This window comes from Pyxicephalus adspersus, chromosome 3 (assembly GCF_032062135.1).
Source record: "Pyxicephalus adspersus chromosome 3, UCB_Pads_2.0, whole genome shotgun sequence".
Taxonomy (NCBI): Eukaryota; Metazoa; Chordata; class Amphibia; order Anura; family Pyxicephalidae; genus Pyxicephalus; species Pyxicephalus adspersus.
The window spans coordinates 150,522,559-150,544,409 of record NC_092860.1 but is presented as its reverse complement, the minus strand read 5'-3'; the positions used below and the strand labels follow the sequence as shown (position 1 = coordinate 150,544,409).

Sequence of the window (21,851 nt, the reverse complement as noted above, 5' to 3'; positions counted from 1 at the left end):
ATGCCTGTGCACCCAGTGGCTTCATCTGTAATGCCTGTGCACCCAGTGGCTTCATCTGTAATGCCTGTACACCCAGTGGCTGAATCTGTACTCTATTTGCACCTAGTGACTAAATTGGAGAATACTGTCCCTGTGTCCAGTGTTTAAACACAGCTACAACACTACTACTGTACAGATAATAGTGTTAACAGCCTTTCCTGTCTAGAGCAGTAATTAAATGTGCTTCCTGTGTGTACACAATTATGTATGCAGAGAAAGAATTCCATCAAGTGTGGGAAAACAAGTACTGATTTTATGGTCACAATCATTACAGAAGTTTTAATTGATCAATTTTGTTTTTGTATTACATTTATTGTGACTTTCAAGTGACTTTCACTCTACTCAGTCAGTTTTTTTTTAAAAAGCCTATTCTCTATCAACAGCGTTTCAGAGCTTAGATGTGGGTATTGACCTTCCCTTATTTGACAGTGTATCGGGCTTAAGTGATGGCCACCCCATACCAGTGTCTATACTGAAAAATAATAGCAATTTCCAATGACAGTAGTAGAGGAATACGAAAAAGTGATGCCAGAAGCCCATACTCACTTTTCAAGTCCAGACATTATTATGGGAGGTAGAACCAGAAAATGCCTGTGCACCCAGTGGCTTCATCTGTAATGCCTGTGCACCCAGTGGCTTCATCTGTACTCTATTTGCACCTAGTGACTAAATTGGAGAATACTGTCCCTGTGTCCAGTGCTTAAACACAGCTACAACACTACTACTGTACAGATAATAGTGTTAACAGTCTTTCCTGTCTAGAGCAGTAATTAAATGTGCAATAATGAGTTCCCTGTGTGTACACAATTATGGATCACAGTTATGGATGCAGAGAAAGAATTCCATCACAAGTGTGGGAAAACAAGTACTGATTTTATGGTCACAATCATTACAGAAGTTTTAATTGATCAATTTTGTTTTTGCATTACATTTCTTGTGACTTTCAAGTGACTTTCACTCTACTCAGTCAGTTTTTTTTTTAAAAAGCCTATTCTCTATCAACAGCGTTTCAGAGCTTAGATGTGGTTATTGACCTTCCCTTATTTGACAGTGTATCGGGCTTAGTGATGGCCACCCCATACTAGTGTCTATACTGAAAAATAATAGGAATATCCAATGACAGTAGTAGAGGAATACGAAAAAGTGATGCCAGAAGCCCATACTCACTTTTCAAGTCCAGACATTATTATGGGAGGTAGAACCAGAATCGGCATGGGCAGCACCACTCTTGTCAGAGCCGTCTCTATCAGTGCCTGTGGAAAGATCAAAAAGAAGAATGAGACTTACATCATATCGTTCTTCTCAGCAGTGCCCAGGGGCCCTCTGAGTGCCTGCCACTGGTATAAACTGTCAGCAACTGCTAGCAATTCTGGTGATTACCACAAAAGGTTTGCATTGTCCTAAATATTCAGTGCTTTCTCCAGCCCCATTTTAGCTGGGCACACCACCAGCACTTTTCAGTAACCAAGTGGATTTTTTGGGTGGTTACTGAAAAGCTGGGTCACAATACAGGGGCACTGGACAGTTGGGGCATAATACAAAGAATAGAAAATGGGTCATACCAAGTGGGGGATATAAGAAAGTTGAAACAAAGGGGGTGGTAGAAAGCTGACAGAATTCTAGGGGTTACTGGGTTCCTATGACAACAACTGGGAACACTAAATTTGACACGTTGCCCATCTTGCTGAAAAAAAATTACTGGTGATTATTGCATTTTTCTGGCTATAATTAACTTTAATTTACAAAACAAATTTTACCTAAGACAGGTTTCCACAGGTCCCCTGGTCCTTGCCCTTTACAGCAATTATTAATGTTTAGGGGTAATGCAATATTAGCCTAATTCTTGAAAATGTTCCCCACTTGCAAAAATACAATTTTCATGGTAAAAGCAATTTTGTGAAGATCACTTGACTATCTCTGATTTTGAAAACCTCCCTCCTGAAGCAGCGAGTAATCCAGCATGCAACGTGTCGCTATTGAGGGTTATGCGACAATGCTAAAATATTATAGCAAGCAGAGCTTTAGGAATTATCTGTATAACTAATTATATGCAACATACTTCTGTGAGGGGGCGTTTATTGCTTGTGATGACTATTTATTATGCTGGAAAACACAAGGCATCCATATGTTTTTCTATATGCAGTACAGTATAAATATCTCAATTACTACTGCACTTTTCTAAGGAATAACACCACGTAGAATAAGAATGACAAACTCATTCTGGCGCAAAGGAGCTATTCCCCAAATGTAACTGTCCTTTTTATTTAGATGAAGTACATTGTAAAAGGTAATAAACTACAACATCATAATCATGTCATTGTCTGAACCAAATGGGCATGTATTTTAAAATCCAGTTAATATGTAACAAGTCCTTCAAATACAACACTGGAGGAGGTCAAGGCTCCACTACGGGCAGATATATTTAAAAAAAAATCTTTTATACAGTTATGTATTTATAACTGTAATTAAAACAATAATACATGTATTTTTTAACACAGCTAATATAAATTACACAAATCTTACATTTTATCGGATTTCTGAAGTCCCCGTTCACAACAACACTAGGACTGGGGAGGGGTAGCACTTTTAGCCAATCCTGATTGTACTACTACAAACAATTTTATCAAAACTCCAGCCTGTTACCTAAACAGTTTTATTTCCCCGACTTACCTGCCCTACCCCCACCTGTACATACTGAAGTGTTATAGCTAAAGTTGTAGTCGGGTAACTTGTAAACCCTTTGTTTCAGCAGATTAGGAGCTGGTTCTTAAATAGCCAGCATCTACAAATTTGAAGGCTGGCGGCAGTAAGTGGTACCAGCACCACTTACCGCCATCACCATTCCCTCCATCAAGAGGAAGGGATGCTGGTGTGAGGAAGCGGTAAATACGCCCCAAGTGTAACCGTAGCCTAAAAGTGTACATACCATTAGAAAAAAACCCAAATAGATACAAATGACTACCAAAAACATGACTATGCATATTAATAATTAAAGTGGTATCTCTATGAGTACAGTGCAGGTTTGAGCCCTGAGAAATTTAACAAATTGTGAAGCATTGAGTATAAAACTAAGCCAGATCCACTTTCTCCATAACACCAATAATGCGTTTGTACAATTTTTTTATCTGGTACATGAGTACATGGTACATGAGTGACAAATAATATTTTTTTTCTGCACAAAGCGAGTAGGAAAGAAAAGTTTTAACAGCTAAAATGAAGAAAACTTTTTTTGCAGGAATTCTTTTCCAAACTCTGGCTGTATTAGTATTCTAATAATTCCCAAAGGGATGAAGCTAAGGAAGCATACAAGAAAAAAAAGCGGTTTATAAAAAGCAGGGAGCATATGGCCCTCTCATGAATGTTCTTAAGGTGTTTAAAGGGAAAATGAAAACAGCTGGAGACTTCGCAGCAATGATCTGCAGTGGAGGGAGGAGGAGTGATACATGTAGACGCGCAGTCTATGGCATACAGCTCTGCAAACGATTACTTTATAATCAAAAAACATTTCAGCCTCTGACCACCATAGTGGTGAATATACACTATATGGTGAAAAGTTTGGGGACATCTGACCCTCACATAAAAGCTTGTTAGGTGACGCATTCAAAAAGCACAGAGTCAAAAACATAGCAACTTAAAAAATAATCATAAAAATATATATTTTTAAAATATTATATTTAATATATAAATCACAAAAATATATTTTAGACAATTGTAACTCTCCAGCCTTGTTTGGGGAAAGCGCCTTTTCTGTGCCAACTCGAAAAAGGACATGGCTTGACCAGTCTGATGTAAAGGAACTTGAGTGGCCTGCGGAGAGCCCTGACTTCAACCCTACTGATCGCCTTTGGTTTTTCCATCCAACATTATGCGACTTTACAAATGCTCTTTTAGCAGAATGGGTACAAATTTCCATACACGTGTGGAAACCATTCCTTAAGAGGCTGTGACATCAAAAACTTCCTATTTCTGTCCAAGGTTTTGGAATGGAATGTCCAATAAAGTCATAAAGGCATGGTAGGTAGCTGTGGATTAAGCTACGTACACACCTTCAATAATTGTCGTTTAAAAACGAATATAGTATAGTGTCCGAATATGTACATGCTGATAACGATACGATCGTTCAAAGATAATGTACACTTGCTAGATGCGATCGTTTGAATGATACAGGAAGTGACCTGTACCGGATGATTGTTCATTGCAGGGTGCATCACTGTGTGTATGTTCCGCATGCTCCGAACATTCACGATCACTGTCTGACTGTACAGACAATAGATAGCGAATGATCGTTGCGCAATCAGATCTGCCAGGACGGACGTTCATTTCCGGCAACATCCTTGCTTGTCGGCGTCATCGTGCACTTTTTGTTACTGATTATCGTACGAATGGTCGTTAGTTTTTCATTTCCAACGATAATTATTGCACGTCTGTACGCAGCTTAAGCTTGAGACCATATAGTGTCACCCACATATCAATCTGCTGTAAACCATTTTCAAACCCTAAAATATGTAATTTATGTAGTAAAGTGGACGTATCACATAACGTGCAACCATCAAATATGGTGATCAGATGAAATTAAAACACATAAGTGTTGATCTACATGTAACGTCAGGTAAAGCAGAACTAAAGTTCCAGAAAGGAAAAGGTAATGTCCTTGCTGCAATAACCCCCCCCCCTATCACCTATCTGATCACTCTGGGTATCAATCAAAAAAGCTGAGCTACACATGCACAAATTCAACTTTGATCGTTGGGATATCCAGAAATCCTGGCTTTCCCTGGGCATGTTGTGAATTCATGAACTAAGCAATGAGCAATTTGTGCCTCTCAGGTCCATTTAATTGACACCAATGATCCTTATTGTTATCTGTAAGCGTGACATTCTTCCAAAAGGCAGACACACTAATATACTGTGACCTGGTAAAATAGTAATTATAGCAGGGTTTCCCTGAAGACCTGAAAGTTATTTCAAGGGTTACCCCATGGTAAATAAAAAAATTAGGAAACACTTGTGTAGAAGGATCAGAGCTGAATTTGATTAAGTCAATTTTTTAAAAAAAAAAATTTAGATCCGTATTCCCACTGGAAGTTTCAGTTATGATGGATCGTTATGATGGACAGTGGTCACAAGAAAAGAAAGGTTGGGAAAATCCAACATTATAAGCAGGCATCAACACAAGAAACTTCCAGTGGGGATATTAGGGATTACCATAAAGAATAAATCTCTTGTGCAGGAATACAGAAAACAACATGATAACGATTCCAACAAATCCTTGCTTTATCCCAAACTTATTAAAACGATTTGCCCTATACTTCCTACTACTATATTTGCAAACAATTGCACTAAAACATTTTGTGTCAAATCCTAAAGAGAATCTGTATCTCAATATCAACTTTTACTGTAAAAAGTCCAACCTAAGTGTTGACACTACAAGAAGCCCTGCTTTTACCTTTATTAGCCAGAAAAGCCTCTTCTGTTCTCCTCTGACTTAGCATCATTCCTTACATATCAAAAATACATTGTGCCATTTGAACCCAAACCCAAGGGCTTCCTTTAAATCTGTCTTTCAGGCTTCCTTTCAGGTTTGTACTAATGTCCTCTCCTGTACTAAAATTGCTCGCGCATTGTGCATTTGAAGCTACAGTAAATCGGATACAGCCCGCCTCATTTCCTGTCTGGTAGACATTGTACATCATCAAGCCCTTTCCTCCCTACCCTAACGGTCCCTGGCCTTCCCCCTTTATTCATTGGATTTCAGTTCTCTTAATTATGGAGGAGCAGCATCCCATCTGAGCATTACCTAGGGTGATCTGCTGTTTTCGGGAAGCTACGTTTAGCCCCGTTCCCACCAACCAAGGGATTCACAGAGTGATGATATCAATGGCAATAGAAATAGAACCACACCATTTAAACATTTAGGAGGAAAGAAAAATATAAACAGATTAAACTTCAGCTTTAACTGTATTTTAATACTAATGAGTACATCATCTCTCATGTCAGACACTTTTATGTCATGTGATGCAGCATTTGGATAAAAAACGCACGTGTTTGGCAGCTATCCGCGATGAGCCGACGATCTGTCCGTTGCTGTCCAGCACGTCGATGCCCTCTTCCAGCTCGCTGTGTCTCATTAGCACCACGTTACAAACGTTGGCACTGGCTGCAAAAGACAAAACACAGACAGAACAAATATGAGACATATGACCAACATCAAGATCCTGGCATAATGGAGACAGAACAGTTTAAAATATTTTTGCCAAGTAAGAACGGACATATTCTTAAGATGGCCATACACATCTGTATTTCAGATGATGCATAAAGATTGCTACAGATCCCCCCTCCCACACACACATTCAAACAATTTAGTGGGCTTACAATTAATTTTTCTGTCCCAAACTGATAACTGTTTGTGGGCTTAATCACATCTAGTCTCCTAGGTACACCAAACTATTCCTGGCTTTCTGGAAATGGGCCAAGACAAAAAAAACATTGGGTAAATTGGTCACCCAACTGCGGAATCTGATTTCATAATTAGGGCCCCCAGCGAGTCAAGTTCTCTTTACCGTCCCTGCAAAATTACAAGCAGCCCATCATTACTTGCAAACAAAGCTCTAAGACCGACTACACACCAGCAGATTTGCTCTTGAATGACTGGTCCAATCCAAAAGTGCTTGGTCGCCAGTGTAAAAACAAAGCAGGCAAATTTACTGGGAATGAGGGGAAAACTCGGGATTAGAATGCTCCAACAAATGGGAGCTCCTGAATGGATTTGCTTGATTGTTCATACACATGACACAACTTGTGTACTTTTTGGGCCAGTCAAAAGCCTCTCTTAATATTATTATAGTGTTCTCCCCAGGCCCTTTTAGCTGGGCACACCACCTGGCACTTTTCAGCACCCACCCAGCTGTTTTTGGGTGGTTACTAAAGAGTTTGGTCACAATACAGGGGTAGCCACCCACCTACAATTTCTTCCGACCCAGCTTAAAAAAATTTCTGGGTTGAGCACTGTTATTATATTTAGACAATAGTTTGTGTGTTTTATTTCACAATAAAAAGAGCACAAAAGATCACAAATAACTCCTAGGAAGGCTGTAAAAAGTGTCATGTTATGGAGTTTTGGGAGTTTCCCATAGGAGGACATACTAGAGAGTAAAAAAACACAATAAACAAGAGTTTTGGAAAGCTCTGGCCCAGCTCACCAGACGCCAGTAATCTAACTCATTACTTTTTACCTATAGCAACCACTTAGGTGGTTTGAGAAGCTAGTTGCACCACCCCAGGACACGTTTGCCCCCAGGATTTCTGTGCATAAAGGATGGTGAAGGAAAGACAGAGGACCAGGAGTCCACTGAGCAGGACAGGGGACACAATGGGAAATCAGACAGTCAAGCAGAGGAAACTCTGAAAAAGAGAACCAGAGGGCATACACAGGTAGTCAAACTGTCAAACAACAAACCAAGGATAAAGATAAAGTCAGAGTCACAGGCAAATGCCAGTCCAGGAAACATAATCACAGGTCAGAAAACAGGCAATGTCACCAACAGGTAATCCAACAAACACACCAGCAGCAGGTCAGCCCAGGTAAACGCTATAACAGGTGACGGAGGACTGTGAGCGGAATCGCTATAAAGTCCAATTAGCCAATAGCAGGACAGGATTTAGGCCAGGAACAATCTACTCATGGCAGCAAATACTCTGGAATCCTTTTCATCTGGGCACAGCCTCAGTGTATGTGTTGAGGATGCTGAGAAAGGTAAATCTCAGGTGGTGGCAGCACGGCTAAAGGGAAACAGGAAACGTTGGTTCACATTAAGAGCAGCTTGCATCGCACACATTCTACATAGATTAGGCAGACTCTGAAACCAGCTTAGTCACTTTTCAGTTACACAGAACAATATGTTTGGCTGACCCCAGACAATTGAATGGGAAACAGATTGTTCCGTGCTGTAATCACCGTCACTGTGAGGGAAAAGCCATATTGTTGAAAACATTAATAGGTCTGGAGACAGACACATGTTACCTTCAGCCTTAAAACACAACAGTAATTTGCTTACTCAGTCTGGATTTCATTGCCTACAAATTTTTAAAGATTTGATCTGATGTAAAAAAAAAACATGTCTGATGGAAGCAGCAATATTCTGGCTTACTGGCTGGGTATTGGTTTTAGGAGTGGGGGAGAAGAACATCATTGTTTGTCGACTAGTGTGTGTTCATGGGACTGGGTACCACAGCTTTCATCAGAGTCGCATGGCTATCGAGAAAAATTTAGGAGCGGATATAATCTCTAATAACCATTCTTCACCACAGAGAATTGATGAACAACCAATCGGTAATGACAGCTGTGCTATCCTATAAAGGTGAGCACTTACAAGGGAGCTTGGCCCTTGCAAATCTCTTCTCACTTCCTGCTGGTCAGGAAGTTAATGGATATCTCTGAAACAAGGACAGCAAATAATAAACTAAAAAAAACTTACACTAACTTTTAACACATTCAATTTAAGAAGAACTAAGTATCAAACAGGATTTGTTATTCAATACATAGAGAAAAGTGGTTAACAGCCCAAAAACTATACCAAGGCACTGAAATGGAATAATAATAAGGAAGTTAAACCATTTCACATGCACAATTTGTATTGTGTTAGAATCTCCTTAGTGTTCTCCCTAATATATTCAATGCTCGGTTCATATATAAAAAATTTGTAATTCATAAACAGGTCCAAATGATAGGTAAGGGGTAACACATGTGTTAAAAGTGAAAAGAAAGGGAAGGGAGTGAAAAAAAGCAAAAAGGAAGATATGAAAAAGTAAAGAGATAAATGAGGAAAGGAATGGAAAAATAGTGAAAGGGGGTGACACAGAAAAGGGAAAGTGATGAAATCGAAAAAGAAAGAGGAAAGAATGAAAAAGAAAAGGAAAAAGTGGAAGGAATGAAAGAGAAAGGGGAAAGGAATGAAAGAGAAAGGCGGTAGGGATTTATTAGAAAGGGGTAAGGAATGAAAGAGAAAAAAGAAGGGATGGAAGAGACAGAGAAAAGGATGAAAGAGAAAGGGAAAGGGAAAAAAAAGAAAGTAAAATGATAAAAAAAAAAACATTCACTTCCTGTCGTGTAGATTAGATAAGAAGGAAATCTTTCCAATATGAGGAAAATCCACTCTTAGACAGTCAAACTGTCAAGAGAATATGTATCCTCACTGGAATATTTCTAATTTTCCATTCTGGTGGCAACTCTAAATTTTGATTTTACCCTTTTTTTCATTTCCTGTGACAATGCTGATCAGGAAAATTTGAGAAAGTGAATCTCCTTAATCAAACCTGACTTTGGTATCTCACCACTCTATCCAAATCCTAAAAAAGTAATGGTTTCTAGTAATGGTTGGGGGAGATAGGGGATAGAATGTAGCAATGGGCAAAATCAATAACAATTTTATTACTTGTTATTTTTTTTTTCAACTTCCTGTTATAGCGTGACAATTTGTTTGTTCTCACCCTGTCTTACTTAAGATATAAAATCCTAACTAGACTTAAAGTCCAACAAAATAAAATTCAACCCTGGTGAACTCTTTTCAAGAAGTTACATCAATTTTCTTTTTTTTTTGTTTTAAACCTCATAAGTAATTTTGACCCTTTTTAATGAAGTTATGTGGATAGTCCCCCAGCCCTGTAGTAACTGTCACCTTTCTATGGTAGGTGCCAACACTAATATATATATATATATATATATATATATATATTTATATGAAAATAAACTTCTGTACATTTTAGATTAGGAAGTGGAAGAAGCCATATGTCTTGCATGTGTTCCACTATAGTGAAAAGTAAATTTATTAATTATCTGAGAGCTTCACATTTAGGAAAACAATGTTGGTGTATTAACTAATCCCAGGAGATTTCTCTGTGAATCTAATAATCTGTTTATCACAATCCCCTAAGTGATAGATGGCAGAATATGGTAATTAGAGGTGAGTCTTCATCATCAGCCCTCTAACAAGTAGGCAAGTTAAAACACAAACAGTGGCTAATGAGTGACAAGCAGCTTTTCTCAATAGCTGACTTTTTTTGGTGTCCACATTGGGGAAGAGCAGTAGTAGATGCAGAGCCGTAATGGAGTGGTAATGGACACAGGGCGGTGTGGTGAGGAAAGACCAGGATTATCACCTCTGTGCAGTTAGAAGGGTCTTTGCTTTGCTTATACCACACAGCCAGAATGTAAACAATCTTGTCTAACAGAGCTGGTGTTCTGGATTGTTCTGGTCCTCCCATTTCGTTTAGCTTGTTACCTCTGGCCGTCTTACTTTTACCCCAAAATTTAAAAAAAGAAATGGAAAACAGTATGGATGTGTGGACATATATGAGCACAACGGACATTAGAATATAAGCTCCCCGATGGACAGAGATGAGTGTAAGAGCATCCATGTACTTGGTAATTCATACAAAAAAAAAAAAAAACCAGGGGCTAAAAAAACAAAATTAGGTCAACTATTCCCCTGCAGTATTAGTGAAATAGGATATTTTAGATGTTTATCCTTCAGAGGTTATGTAACAAGTTACTAAATATGTCCTTTTGATTTGCTTTGCAGGATAAAGTAAACAGACAACAGATTAATAAAATACCAAACAACATGTAAAAAGTACCCAGTGCCACAGGACTCACCTACAGCCGGGAAGGGCACAAAGCGTTGGATGAAGAGCCTGGTAGCCGGGGTAAATTTGTTGGCTCTTTGGACCAGAGCGTTAAGGCCAACCTGAAAGAAAAGAGATGACCATGAACTTCTATTTTGCTGATACATAGGGGAGAGGGCTAGCAATTCCTCCCCTCAGAGCAAACACTTACTGGCTGTTGGCTTATTGTAGGTTACAGCACTTTGCCTTCTTCTTGTGAAGTTGGTCAATTACTCAATATAAGAGGCTTCAGCAATGGCCCCTACTACAAAGCAGGGTTAAAAATTGGGGGAAAATAGGAAAAAGTCAGGGAAGAGGTACCTACTACATGAGATGGTGAGGGACTGAAGACCTAGAGCAGGAGAGGTCACAGACATGGGACATACTACAGGGCCCGATGGTAAGAGACTTTGGACAATTTGGAGGAGTTGCTTAGGGACTGGAGACATAATAGAGTGGATGATCACAGATTGAGAAGATACTAGAGAGGCTACTTAAAGACTGGGGAGATACTACAGGAAATGATTATAGAGTACTACAAAGAATAGACCTGGATCTAGTGGAAGACCAGAGACCTGTTGCAGGAGAGAAGCTCAGTACTTATGAGATAACACTGTTAGATATCATTGCCATTACAATCCCTTAAAGCGGAACTAAGTTTCTCTTAGCAAGTTCCCAGAGTTAGATTGTCAGCAGAGTATAAGGCAGAACAGCCTTTACCTATATTGATAAGGGACTACAGGTGAATAATACATATGCAGGTATAGATACGTATATTATCTCTGATGGCTCATAGTGCTGCCCTTCTTTTTCCCATTCCTGAGTAGACAATTACAATTATACCATGAGAAGATATAATTATTCAGATAGGAAGAGAAGTCGCAGTGAAACTTACACCCGTAAACTGCACCTATACTTAGCACCCCACCCTTAGCTGCCCAAAGCAGGCGGTAGTGTGTGGTTTAGTACCACATAATGTAAAATGTTGAAACACTGGTTCACTGAACAATGTTTGCAAAGTGCAATGTTTGGGGGAAGAAGCTGGCTAGATACCACTGTTCCTAATATTATTATTATTAATAATAAACAGGATTTATAAAGAGCCAACATATTACGGAGCGCTGTACATTAAATAGGGGTTGCAAATGACAGACTAAAACAGACAGTGATACAGAAGGAGAGGACCCTGCCCCAAAGAGCTTACAATCTAGTAGGTGGGGGAATTTTCACACAATAGGAGGGGGATATGTAGTGGTGGGAAGTAGTGATGGCTTCAAAAGACATAGGAGGATAGGTAGGCAAGTTTGAATAAATGGGTTTTGAGTGCTCTTTTAAATGAGCAGAAAGTAGGAGCAAGCCGAATAGGACGAGGAAGACCATTCTAGAGAGTTGGGGCAGCTCTAGAGAAGTCTTGTATCCGTGCGTGTGATGAGGTTATGAGTGAGGAAGTCATTAATAGGTCATTGGAGGAGCGGAGAGAGCGGCTGGAGGAGTACTTTTTTACCAGGTTAGAAATGTAAGTGGGACAAGAACTGTGGAGGGATTTGAAGGCAAAGCACAGAAGCTTGAATTTGATTCTAAGGTGAAATGGAAGCCAATGTAGAGATCGGCAAAGAGATGCAGTGGAAGAGGAGCGGAGGGAAGGATGGATGAGTCTGGCTGCAGCATTCATAATAGATTGTAGAGGGGAGAGTCGGGTTAGTGGAATACCAGAGAGGAGGAGGTTACAGTAGTCCAGACGAGAGATGATAAGGGCATGTACAAGGAGTTTGGTGTTCCTATATACATAATTATATGGTATTTGTCTCTTAAAGCTCACATCTTGGTTCAGAGAATTTGACCAAAATGACAACATTTTCACTGATATACATGTTTAGTTAATATGGTCATAAAAATATGATGTTTCACTGCAATAGTATTAACTTCCCCCTGGGGCCTTACAAGATGAAACCAAAAACCTTAAAATAAAACTGCCAGAGGGTCTAATGTTATGTACACACTTGGCATAATTAATTGTTAGTTATCCTGTACAGACAACATTGCTTGGTCTACGGAGGGAGGGCAGAATGAGTGGAAGGTGCCCCGCTATGTCCTCCCTTATAGAAAAAAGCAGCAGGTGTTAACCTGTTGGTTGTTCAGCAATTTGGCATAATGGAAAGAAATTGGGGATACCTGTACAGGTAATACATTTTTTCGATGAAAGTTAATATCACACTAGCGTCTGTACATAACTTAATTTAGAACAAAGTGAAAATAATATGTTTTGTTCACAATCACAGGTATATTTTAAAACCAAAACAATGATAAAAAGAATCTAAATTCCCTTTTAGGTTTAGACGGAGCCCTGCAGTGACCACATGAAGTTATAAGGGGAGAGGGCTCTGGGAAGACATGGAAGGAGGTGACACTGTGAAAGGCCTCCAGCAGGGCAGTAAAGTCAGTCTGGTGGTAATAAGCGGCAGTGATGTCAGTGCACAGCGGAGGACCTTTGCAGCCCAGTCCGGAGAAAGGCTCTGAGTGATTATGGCCAGTAACAGCAGATTCACAAGCTGTCAAACACGCTCACTCCATGCTCTGCTCACAATTATCGGGGAGAAGGAGCTGGGATTAGAAAACCCACAGGGGCTTTATCACGTAGGAGACGGTGAAAAATAACCTGAGCGTATGTTGTGCAAGAAGGCAGAGGATTCTATCAAACACATAAATATAGGAGATGGCTGTAACCATTTCTGTGCCGATCTTACAGGCGTCAGTGTCTCTTTTTAGAAATATATTTTAATAGATTTTTTCCCTGGCTTTGATCAGTAACAAAGTAACTCAACAGAACCAGATGGATTCCGATTGGTTATGAGACTGAATTCAGATGTATGCCCTGCAAATACAACTTTCAAGGAAATATGAGTTCTATATATTTTATATTAATCTAATCTAATATACAGCAAAGCACAGAGAAAACTGGGCCATTCACATCATTCTGTACAAGAGAAGCTTACACTCTAAAAGTATTACCCGCAGTCACACACTATTATTAAACTTTTATATCTCTGATCTTTACTGCACGGCTATCCATATCAGTCTCCACAGCAGAAGAGCTTACACTCTAATACTGCTCCCTTATTATTATACTGCTCCCTTATATTTGTATAACCCAAAAATATATTGTGATGCTGTACTTTGGGTCTTTGGAAAATAAATTGTTATCCCAGTTTGATTGGTGCAGACCCTGCTCTGTTGGTCTTTTTTCATCGACAAGTTTACAGTTGTGTCACCATTACAACTTTGAGCTTGTTCACATGACAGATAGCAGGTGGTTACAGGACGGTTGTACCACCTGCCACCCACCAATCTACCACCTTGTGCCAATTATCATTTAAAGAAATGAGGGTATTGGAGGTGGGATGAATGGTAGATTCTGAAGGTGTTTATGGTTGATTTGTGCTGGTATCTGGCAGTCTGTTTAGGCAGTGGTTCGACAACCGGTGCCTATGAGCTAACCTAACCATGTTTTTGGGATGTGGGAGGAGACCGGAATACCTAGAGGTAACCCATGCAAACTTGGGGAGAATATGCAAACACGCAGATAGTTCTCTAGCCGAGATTCAAACCTGGGACCTAGCACTGAAAAGGTAAGAGAGATAGCCAATGAGCCAATTGGGCTGCTACAAATTGCTAACCGTTTTAATAAGCCCTTGCCCAATTCTAAATAATAAGTCCTATTTCTAAATAATACTTTTTTTTTGTGCGTTTAAGAATGCTTGTTGATCTGTATGCTGCTGATGTACTGTATTATCACTTAGCATACAAAGTCTACAAATCAATTCCCACTATATATCATAAAGAAGAGGCAGGATGTTGTGTTCTGTTCAGGTATGCTGTAGCTCTGTCCAAAGGTGACAACGCTGCTCCTTCATACATAAAGCGTGTAAACGTTGACACTCTAGGAAATAGGCCGGGAGGATCACTGGGTAAAAATAAAAGGAAATTAACTTGATGCAACCATCACATCTAAAGACTAGGAAGCTGCTTTTCTCCATGTTACAGTGCTGCTGAGCCAAAATCACCATGTAGAGATGATTAGATAATTAGAGAGTTCAACATGAAATCTAACTTGAAGGAGTGCAAGGTGGAGGGTGAGATAATTTAGAGTTTTCATATATATACCTTTTCAGAGAATTGAACACATCTTAAATAACTACTTTTTGCCACCCTCCGGGATTAATAATGATGATCATTCTATAGTGTTGAAGTGACAATATAGAAGATTCATTTAACGAGGGTTCGAAAATCGTTGTCTTCTAAACGTTGACTTAAGCTGTCAAACATAACTGTCATATCCAATGATCTGAGTGTCTTAATTAATGATTTACATGCTGATTTCTGCGCCACCATCACTTCTCCCGAGGCTTTGTCAGGTTATTAAGAAGTGAAGACAGGCCGGTGGAGAGAGGACATAGCGCCTGGCTGGTGAGTAGGAGACGCCTATTTTTAGTAGCGGAAGGTAGTTTTAAAAAATGAATTACAGTCACCATGTAATGCCAGGTCAACAGAATGACACAAGACTTGGAAACCTATGGTTTGGGCCTAAAGTTGGTCTGGAAAGAAGCATCAACTCAATGACCTGGCCGGCAAACAGTCCAGATCTCAAATGAAAATATGGCGGGAATTGAAAAAAATGGTTCATGATAAGGTTTTATCCTGCACAGCTCGTATGTCAACTGCAATAAAGTAGGTAGCAAGCTGACTGATGAAAAATATTGCAACAAAGTACTTAGTGGAGTTTTTTGGGAGTGAACCCAAACGTTTTCCCCTACTTGGTTTGAGCAAAACGTGCTATTCATTACAACATTGCCTATTTTTTGGAGGTAGGCTTTACAATGTCAGATTGATATCGAAATAGTTTTGGGTCATGGAACATGAATGGACATCATTCAAGAGTAGTGATTCCATGCTTTTGCCAGTAGTAGTATATGTAATATTAGAGTGAAGGTCAATTGATGTTTTGCTTTGGGGGTATATAATACTGCCCAGTATGCAGTATTTCTATCACCGGTAATAATCTTTCATAATCATTTCCAGTATCAGGGGAACGAATGATGTACATACAATGCTGTTCTGTTCTATGAAGAAGGGAAGATGAGCGAGTGGCATCCTCCTCTATGGGAAAACACAGTGCTCTTCCTTGAGCAGTCATTCATTAATCCGACAGAATGGATTGATGAATGATGTCAGAGGGAGCACTGTACACATGCTAGATTATCTCCTAAAATGATCACAACCATTCGTGATCGGCAAAAATAATCTAGCCCACACTTTCTTAACCTTTTTAACATTGGGGAATTTTTGAAATACATTTCAGGTCTTCAGGGAACCCCTGCTAAAATTACTATATCCACAGCTCACAGTGCATTAGTGTGGTGATCAGTTGGAGGAATCATTTTACATTGCTGAACAGTGGGAAGAGCATCAACCATTAGGATAGCCAAAAAAGATCATTGATGTCAGGGGTAACTGACCTGAGAAGTACATATTGCTCATGGCTCAAGGAACCCCTAGGAACCCTGGTAAAGAAACACTAGTCATGTATGTAGCTTAAGCCTAGTATGGAAGCAAACTAAGTAGGGTGAATGGGAAAAGCCTTCATAGGTCATAATGATAACTAAAATGTTCATATGCCAAAAGAATGCTGCCATTTTGTACTGTAACACAAATAAAACTGGTGTGAATGGACCCCAAAATAGCCAGATTTGCTGTCATAGAAAGAACTACCAGCTCAACAGGTACTGCTGTTTGAGAAGCAGATGTTATAAAAATGACCACAAAAAAGATTAAAAGCCTACAAAGACAAACCACAATGACGTGTTGGGGACTCCCCTCCTGGTATATGAGCAGGATTAGGTTTATTGTACTGTCGTGTAATAAGACCTCTTTATCACATTAAGGATGTGATTGGCAGCTGAGAGGTGACCTCCACAGACAGGCAAAAAGAGGCACTGATTATATCGAATTACCATCCTAATTGTTCCTAAAACAACCCTATATCCGTGCATTAATGGAGGCAGTGTGCTGGTGTTATCGGAGCGTCTTATTAAAGGATTAAAGGGGAGTCTGTGAAGAAATGAAAAATAAACACTTGGGAGGCCGATAATGATAAGATAGGAGAGGAGGGGGCATCTTCATGATGGACATGTACAGGTGCTTGAGGTGTTCAAAACCCTGAGAACACAGAGCTACACTCACACTGTACATTAGTCGAAGTAAACTCTTTTTTCTTATCCTTTGTCTTGCTGCTGATTTTCTGCGGCCACCTCAATGTCTAAATGCATGAGTTATCGGATGGTGACAATGGTTGACCATGCCTGTATAACATGTTTTGGTGCAGGGGTTGTTACTTCATTTTGTTTGGATAGTATTGGAGGTCATGTACCCATGTAGTGGAGTCCCTCAGCTCTGCAAAAGTCAAGTTTGGCTAGTTTGGGTGCAGGGGGTTAAAATTGGTTTGATAGTAGAAATACTTACCTTATTGCTCATTCCCCTTGCCTCTCTCTGCTCACCAACATTTCTGGTTGTAAATGGCCCCTTACTGTCCTTGTCTACAGTGTTGCACTGTATGTGATGCCGACTGAGAATGGAAACTGGCCTCTCTCTAAAGTGAAGAGTCTTTAGGGACATGGTTGCCTTAAGAAAAAAGAAAGCCTGTTTGAACGATGAAAAAAGCAACTATTTGTATGAATATTTGACCCTATGCTTACAGCGGAACTAAAATTCCACTTTTGGAAAAAGTACCCAAAGGCAGGCAATGTTCCTTCTGCAATAATAAACTGTCAAAAAAGCATGTCAAAAAAGAGCTGCGCTGGGAATAAATGCACATTTGCACGCATGTGTGGGAGTTACATCATCCCAGCCCAGCCAACAAAAAATAATACTGTATTCAGGAAGAAAAGAAGAAGATATGGCACCCTGAGAAGAAACAGACAGATGAGTACAGTGGGTTTAGTACCGCTTTTAAGCTTAAGAAACTTGCCATACCCTATGAAAAGAGTCATTTAGGAGTCATTTAAAAAAATATTTTTTCTTAATCCACTGATATTAGGCAAAAATGTGATAAAAAAATGTTGATTTTATGAAAATTTGAGTCATGGTTGATATTTACATCAATATGTGATTATTAAAAAGGAAATTACATTGAACATAAATTGCTTTTTCCACTTTTGATAAGATATAATGGTGTAATTGATCATAATACAGATTGTATATCGAACAAGAGAAAGGGGCATTGAATATTTGCAATCTATGGGAAAGGATCCATTTAAATGTTGATAATGATATCGATCAGAAATACCATGGCGAGACTTTTGCCTAGTGAATTCTTTTAAATCAAAAATGGTATTAGATAAACTTTAAGGACCATGTCACATGGAGAATTTATTTGCAGCAACCGCTTTTTACTATGGGGTCACTAATTCACTCATTTTTTTTTATTGATTTGTGGCTCAGTGATTAGGCTTCAGTGATAGGACGGACAGCATCAACTCTTAATTCACCTTTATGGGCTTAGCAACAAATCGCTGATGAAGAGAGATTTCCTTGCCAGCTACAAATGTATTTACCTCTATGGGCTTAGCTGCAAATTACTACTGAAGAGAAATTAAATCACTTGCAACAAGTCCCTGTGAAGCGATTTGGAGCAGCGATTAAGCACTCATGTGGCTTGGCTTTTAAGGTGAAGCGAATTACCATCCAAAATATAGCAAAATTGTTTTTATGTTGCAACTTAATATACGTATGCGATTTTACTTATGGCGAGAATATAATGTCCAAATAGGCGAAAATGTCAAAAAAATTATAAAAATTCCCCAAAACGTCTTTCCTTTGTTGGCAGCTGATTTTTTTGTCTTTAGCTGGGCTGCGGCTGAAAGTCCCGGCATGGGGCGGCAATAAGCCGTTGGCTTTGTGCTCCTAACTGTGTCACTTCCCAGCGATGGTACGACAGGTCATTCTTTAACTAAATAAGCTCTTCTTTGTCTGATCTCCCCCTGCCTTGTAAGGCCAAAGACTTCATTAACTGATCGCTGCTGTCAATTAGCTGTAAATCCCCTCCCAGTGAGAGCCTATTAGGGCGAGATGATCTGAAAACAAGTGCTATCACCCCCAGTGGTCTGCACAGAACTGCTATTAATTAAATAGGACCCCTCCGCCATCGCTGCCCGCTGTGCCTCAGCAAAACATGCAGGAGAGGCCAGCCAGGCACTGCCAATGGGAAGCAAAGGGGTCAGGACCAATCAGCCGGGCGGGTCAAGCTCCCCGGAATTTAAACTCTCTCTTGTCCTGGTAAAGAGATAATATTTGTAGTGATTAACTAAAAATCTAGTTAACCTTTTGCCATTAATTATTTGTATTCCCACGGAATCCGTGTCCAACGGCACTGACCTCTGGCAGGGATCCATGCTTAGAAGAGGTCTTTGATTACTGGCGTGTATAATGTCCTAGCTCCTGATCACTGATGAAGGGGGTAGGGGGATTCTTTTTCACGGCTGTACACCCCCCAGTCATTCAGGCAGGGGCAGGAAAAATTAAATGGAATTAGGAGAATCTTCTGACGAACTGCCATCAATGTCAAGATTCACTTTCGACTGTTCGATTATTTCTTAATATTGTTCTGAATTTCCAAATTCAACCCACGAAAAAGGATTCATAGCTAGTGCAAAAAAGTTAAAAAGCGTCAATTTTTTTATTTTGGACTCCACAATCAATTTTAGGGTCCGGACCATGCTCGCATTATGTTCTTTATTAACCGATTGATTTTGTGTAAATATAGCAACCGATCTGCATTTTGATTGAGATTTAATGAATAGATTTCAAGGAATCGCTTGCAATATGTAGAAGAATGATTAATTTTTAATTGACAATCAACTTCTAACTATTGACAATCAAGTTTCTAACTTCAATCATGTGCAGATGAATGAAACTTTGCTTGTCACATGATCTGATAAATAAGATGAATCTATAAACAACAGTGTGATAATTAACTAATCTGTAAGATTCCACTACATTCACCTAAGCAGTCACTACTTTGTTGCATAAATTGGAGATCATTAGCTCTGTGGCTGCTGGAGGCAATGATGACCTGTATATGAGCTATCATTTTATCTTTCCACTTTAAAGTGACCCTGTCAGTTGCAGAATCATCACTTGTAAATATGAACGTTCCCGTAATAGGATCGTCTGCCACTTAAGTTATTCATTTTTAGATGTGGTGATTACCTGTCCCCCCCCACTGCATCAGATCGTTTTACCCACCAATTAGTTCTTCCTGCAGTGCTGTAAGAGCCAGAGAGAGAAAGCACATCATGTGGTGGGGGCAAATCATTTACACCCCAGGAGTGTGCAAAACTTGTTTTAGATTGGATAGGGAAGGATTAGTAACTGTCAAGCTTTCATTTTCATGTTGCTGTGGGGAGATTCCTCTTCACTTGCTCTTCTGGGAAGAAAGGAAATGAAGCTAAATCTCTAATTTGCAACACCTATTTAATGTACGGCGCTGCCTAATATGTTGGTGCTATATAAATCCTGTTTAATAAAAATAATAATAATAATAATCTCCCTATACAGTGACAGTCAGACCAAAAAAAATGATACACCTCCCACCAGAACTACGGACAAGGTTCTTTAGCATCCAAAAGCATTGTTCAACTCTAAAATTTTTTAAAGCTGGATAGGAAGAGATTGTAGGTGGGTGCCAGCCACTGCAATGTGACCCAACTCATCAGCAACAACCCAAAAACAGCTGGGGGGCACTGAAAAGTACCAGGTGGTGCGCCCAGCTAAAAAGGGGCTTGGCAGAACACTGCAAAAAGGAATGGCTAAAGCCCCCACCGCTCATCCCGAGATGAACAGGAACTTCACTTTGAGGTGAACGATTTTATCAGCAGAAATTTAGGATAGATCCTGCCCCCTTTTAGCCCCTTCATTCTGGAACGGCCTAGCTGGCTGCCTGAGTACCTGTTGGCCCGGCTCCACCTCCCACATTCTATTTAGCCCATCTCAGACTTCTTGAACAATTTACCTGGAATGGTTGTGATTGGAGGTATGTGTACTAGCTTCCTTGCATTGTAAACTGGCTTTTACTTTGGATGTTTTGCTGTGTTCTGACAAGCAAGATAGTAAAGATTTTCATCTTGTGGGAGGTGAAAGTTATTTTGATGAAGCTGGTGGGCTGTTTGACAACATATTTTTAGCTTTCTTTAACTAGTGACTCCCACTATGCTGTATAATCAAGTAATAAACACAACAAAATGAAAACAAGTTGATTAAAACTTCCAAAAGCAAATCATATTATGGCATCCATGATCTCAGGCTAAAGGCCTTGGATTTCAGGTGCACCCATACAGATAACAGAATAGGAATGCAAAAATGCTGTAAATAATCTGGCACTGAAATGCATTTTACACCCTATGTATTTTGCCTTTGATATTAAAAAAAAAATCATAATGTTTCAGTATGACAATTAACTTAGCTGCAACTCTGCTTAACTAAAACATCCTTTATGAGTGGAGATGACCATTAAGGTAATGCATAGTTTAATTTTTCTTTTGTTTTAGGTCTACACAACAAGGTTTTTAAGCTTTAAAGTGGAACTAAACCCACAATACTCACCTGTGCCCATTCCTTATCAGGACGCCTCTATCTTTCTTCTTTTCATGCAGTCAATCTTCAGCAATCTTGGTTGGCCACGCAGGATGACGTAAATACAATCCCAGCATGTGCAGGGGAAGCCAGGAATGCCGGGTATCCCAGCTACAAACAGATATCCTGAACAATCAGTTTGGAGGGATTATCGCAGAACAGACATCACCTGTCTCTTTCTGCAATAATGACCTACCTGACTGTGGATTCTTAAAAGTGAAATTTTAGTTCTGTTTCAAACAAAAAAATGTGTAATTCTACTCAAATCTTGTTGTCCTTCCTGTATTACATCCAGATTTACACAGTAATACAGCAAGACATAAGGCCTGGTCTGTCTCTGTGCAGCACTTCCTGTAATCAAGACCAGTCTGTGCTTCTCTCTCTCCTTGTGCTGGATGATTGGTCTTGTATCCGCCTCCCATGGTCTTTTGCACACAGCCTGTACTAAATGAAGTTCCTCAGTCCCTTCT

At 39.6% G+C, this 21,851-nt stretch overlaps 1 protein-coding gene across 1 annotated transcript in view; it reads right to left on the bottom strand.

Annotated features, from left to right (window-relative positions):
• SFXN5 (sideroflexin 5) overlaps positions 1-21,851 on the bottom strand; it is a 141,214-nt gene that overhangs the window by 50,300 nt on the left and 69,063 nt on the right. Inside the window, exons 10-12 of the mRNA XM_072406670.1 lie at positions 10,691-10,781; positions 6,081-6,196; positions 1,207-1,292 (exon numbers count right to left, since the gene is read on the bottom strand). Coding sequence (XP_072262771.1) covers positions 1,207-1,292; positions 6,081-6,196; positions 10,691-10,781 — 293 coding nt within the window. The remainder of the gene's footprint in view (positions 1-1,206; positions 1,293-6,080; positions 6,197-10,690; positions 10,782-21,851) is intronic.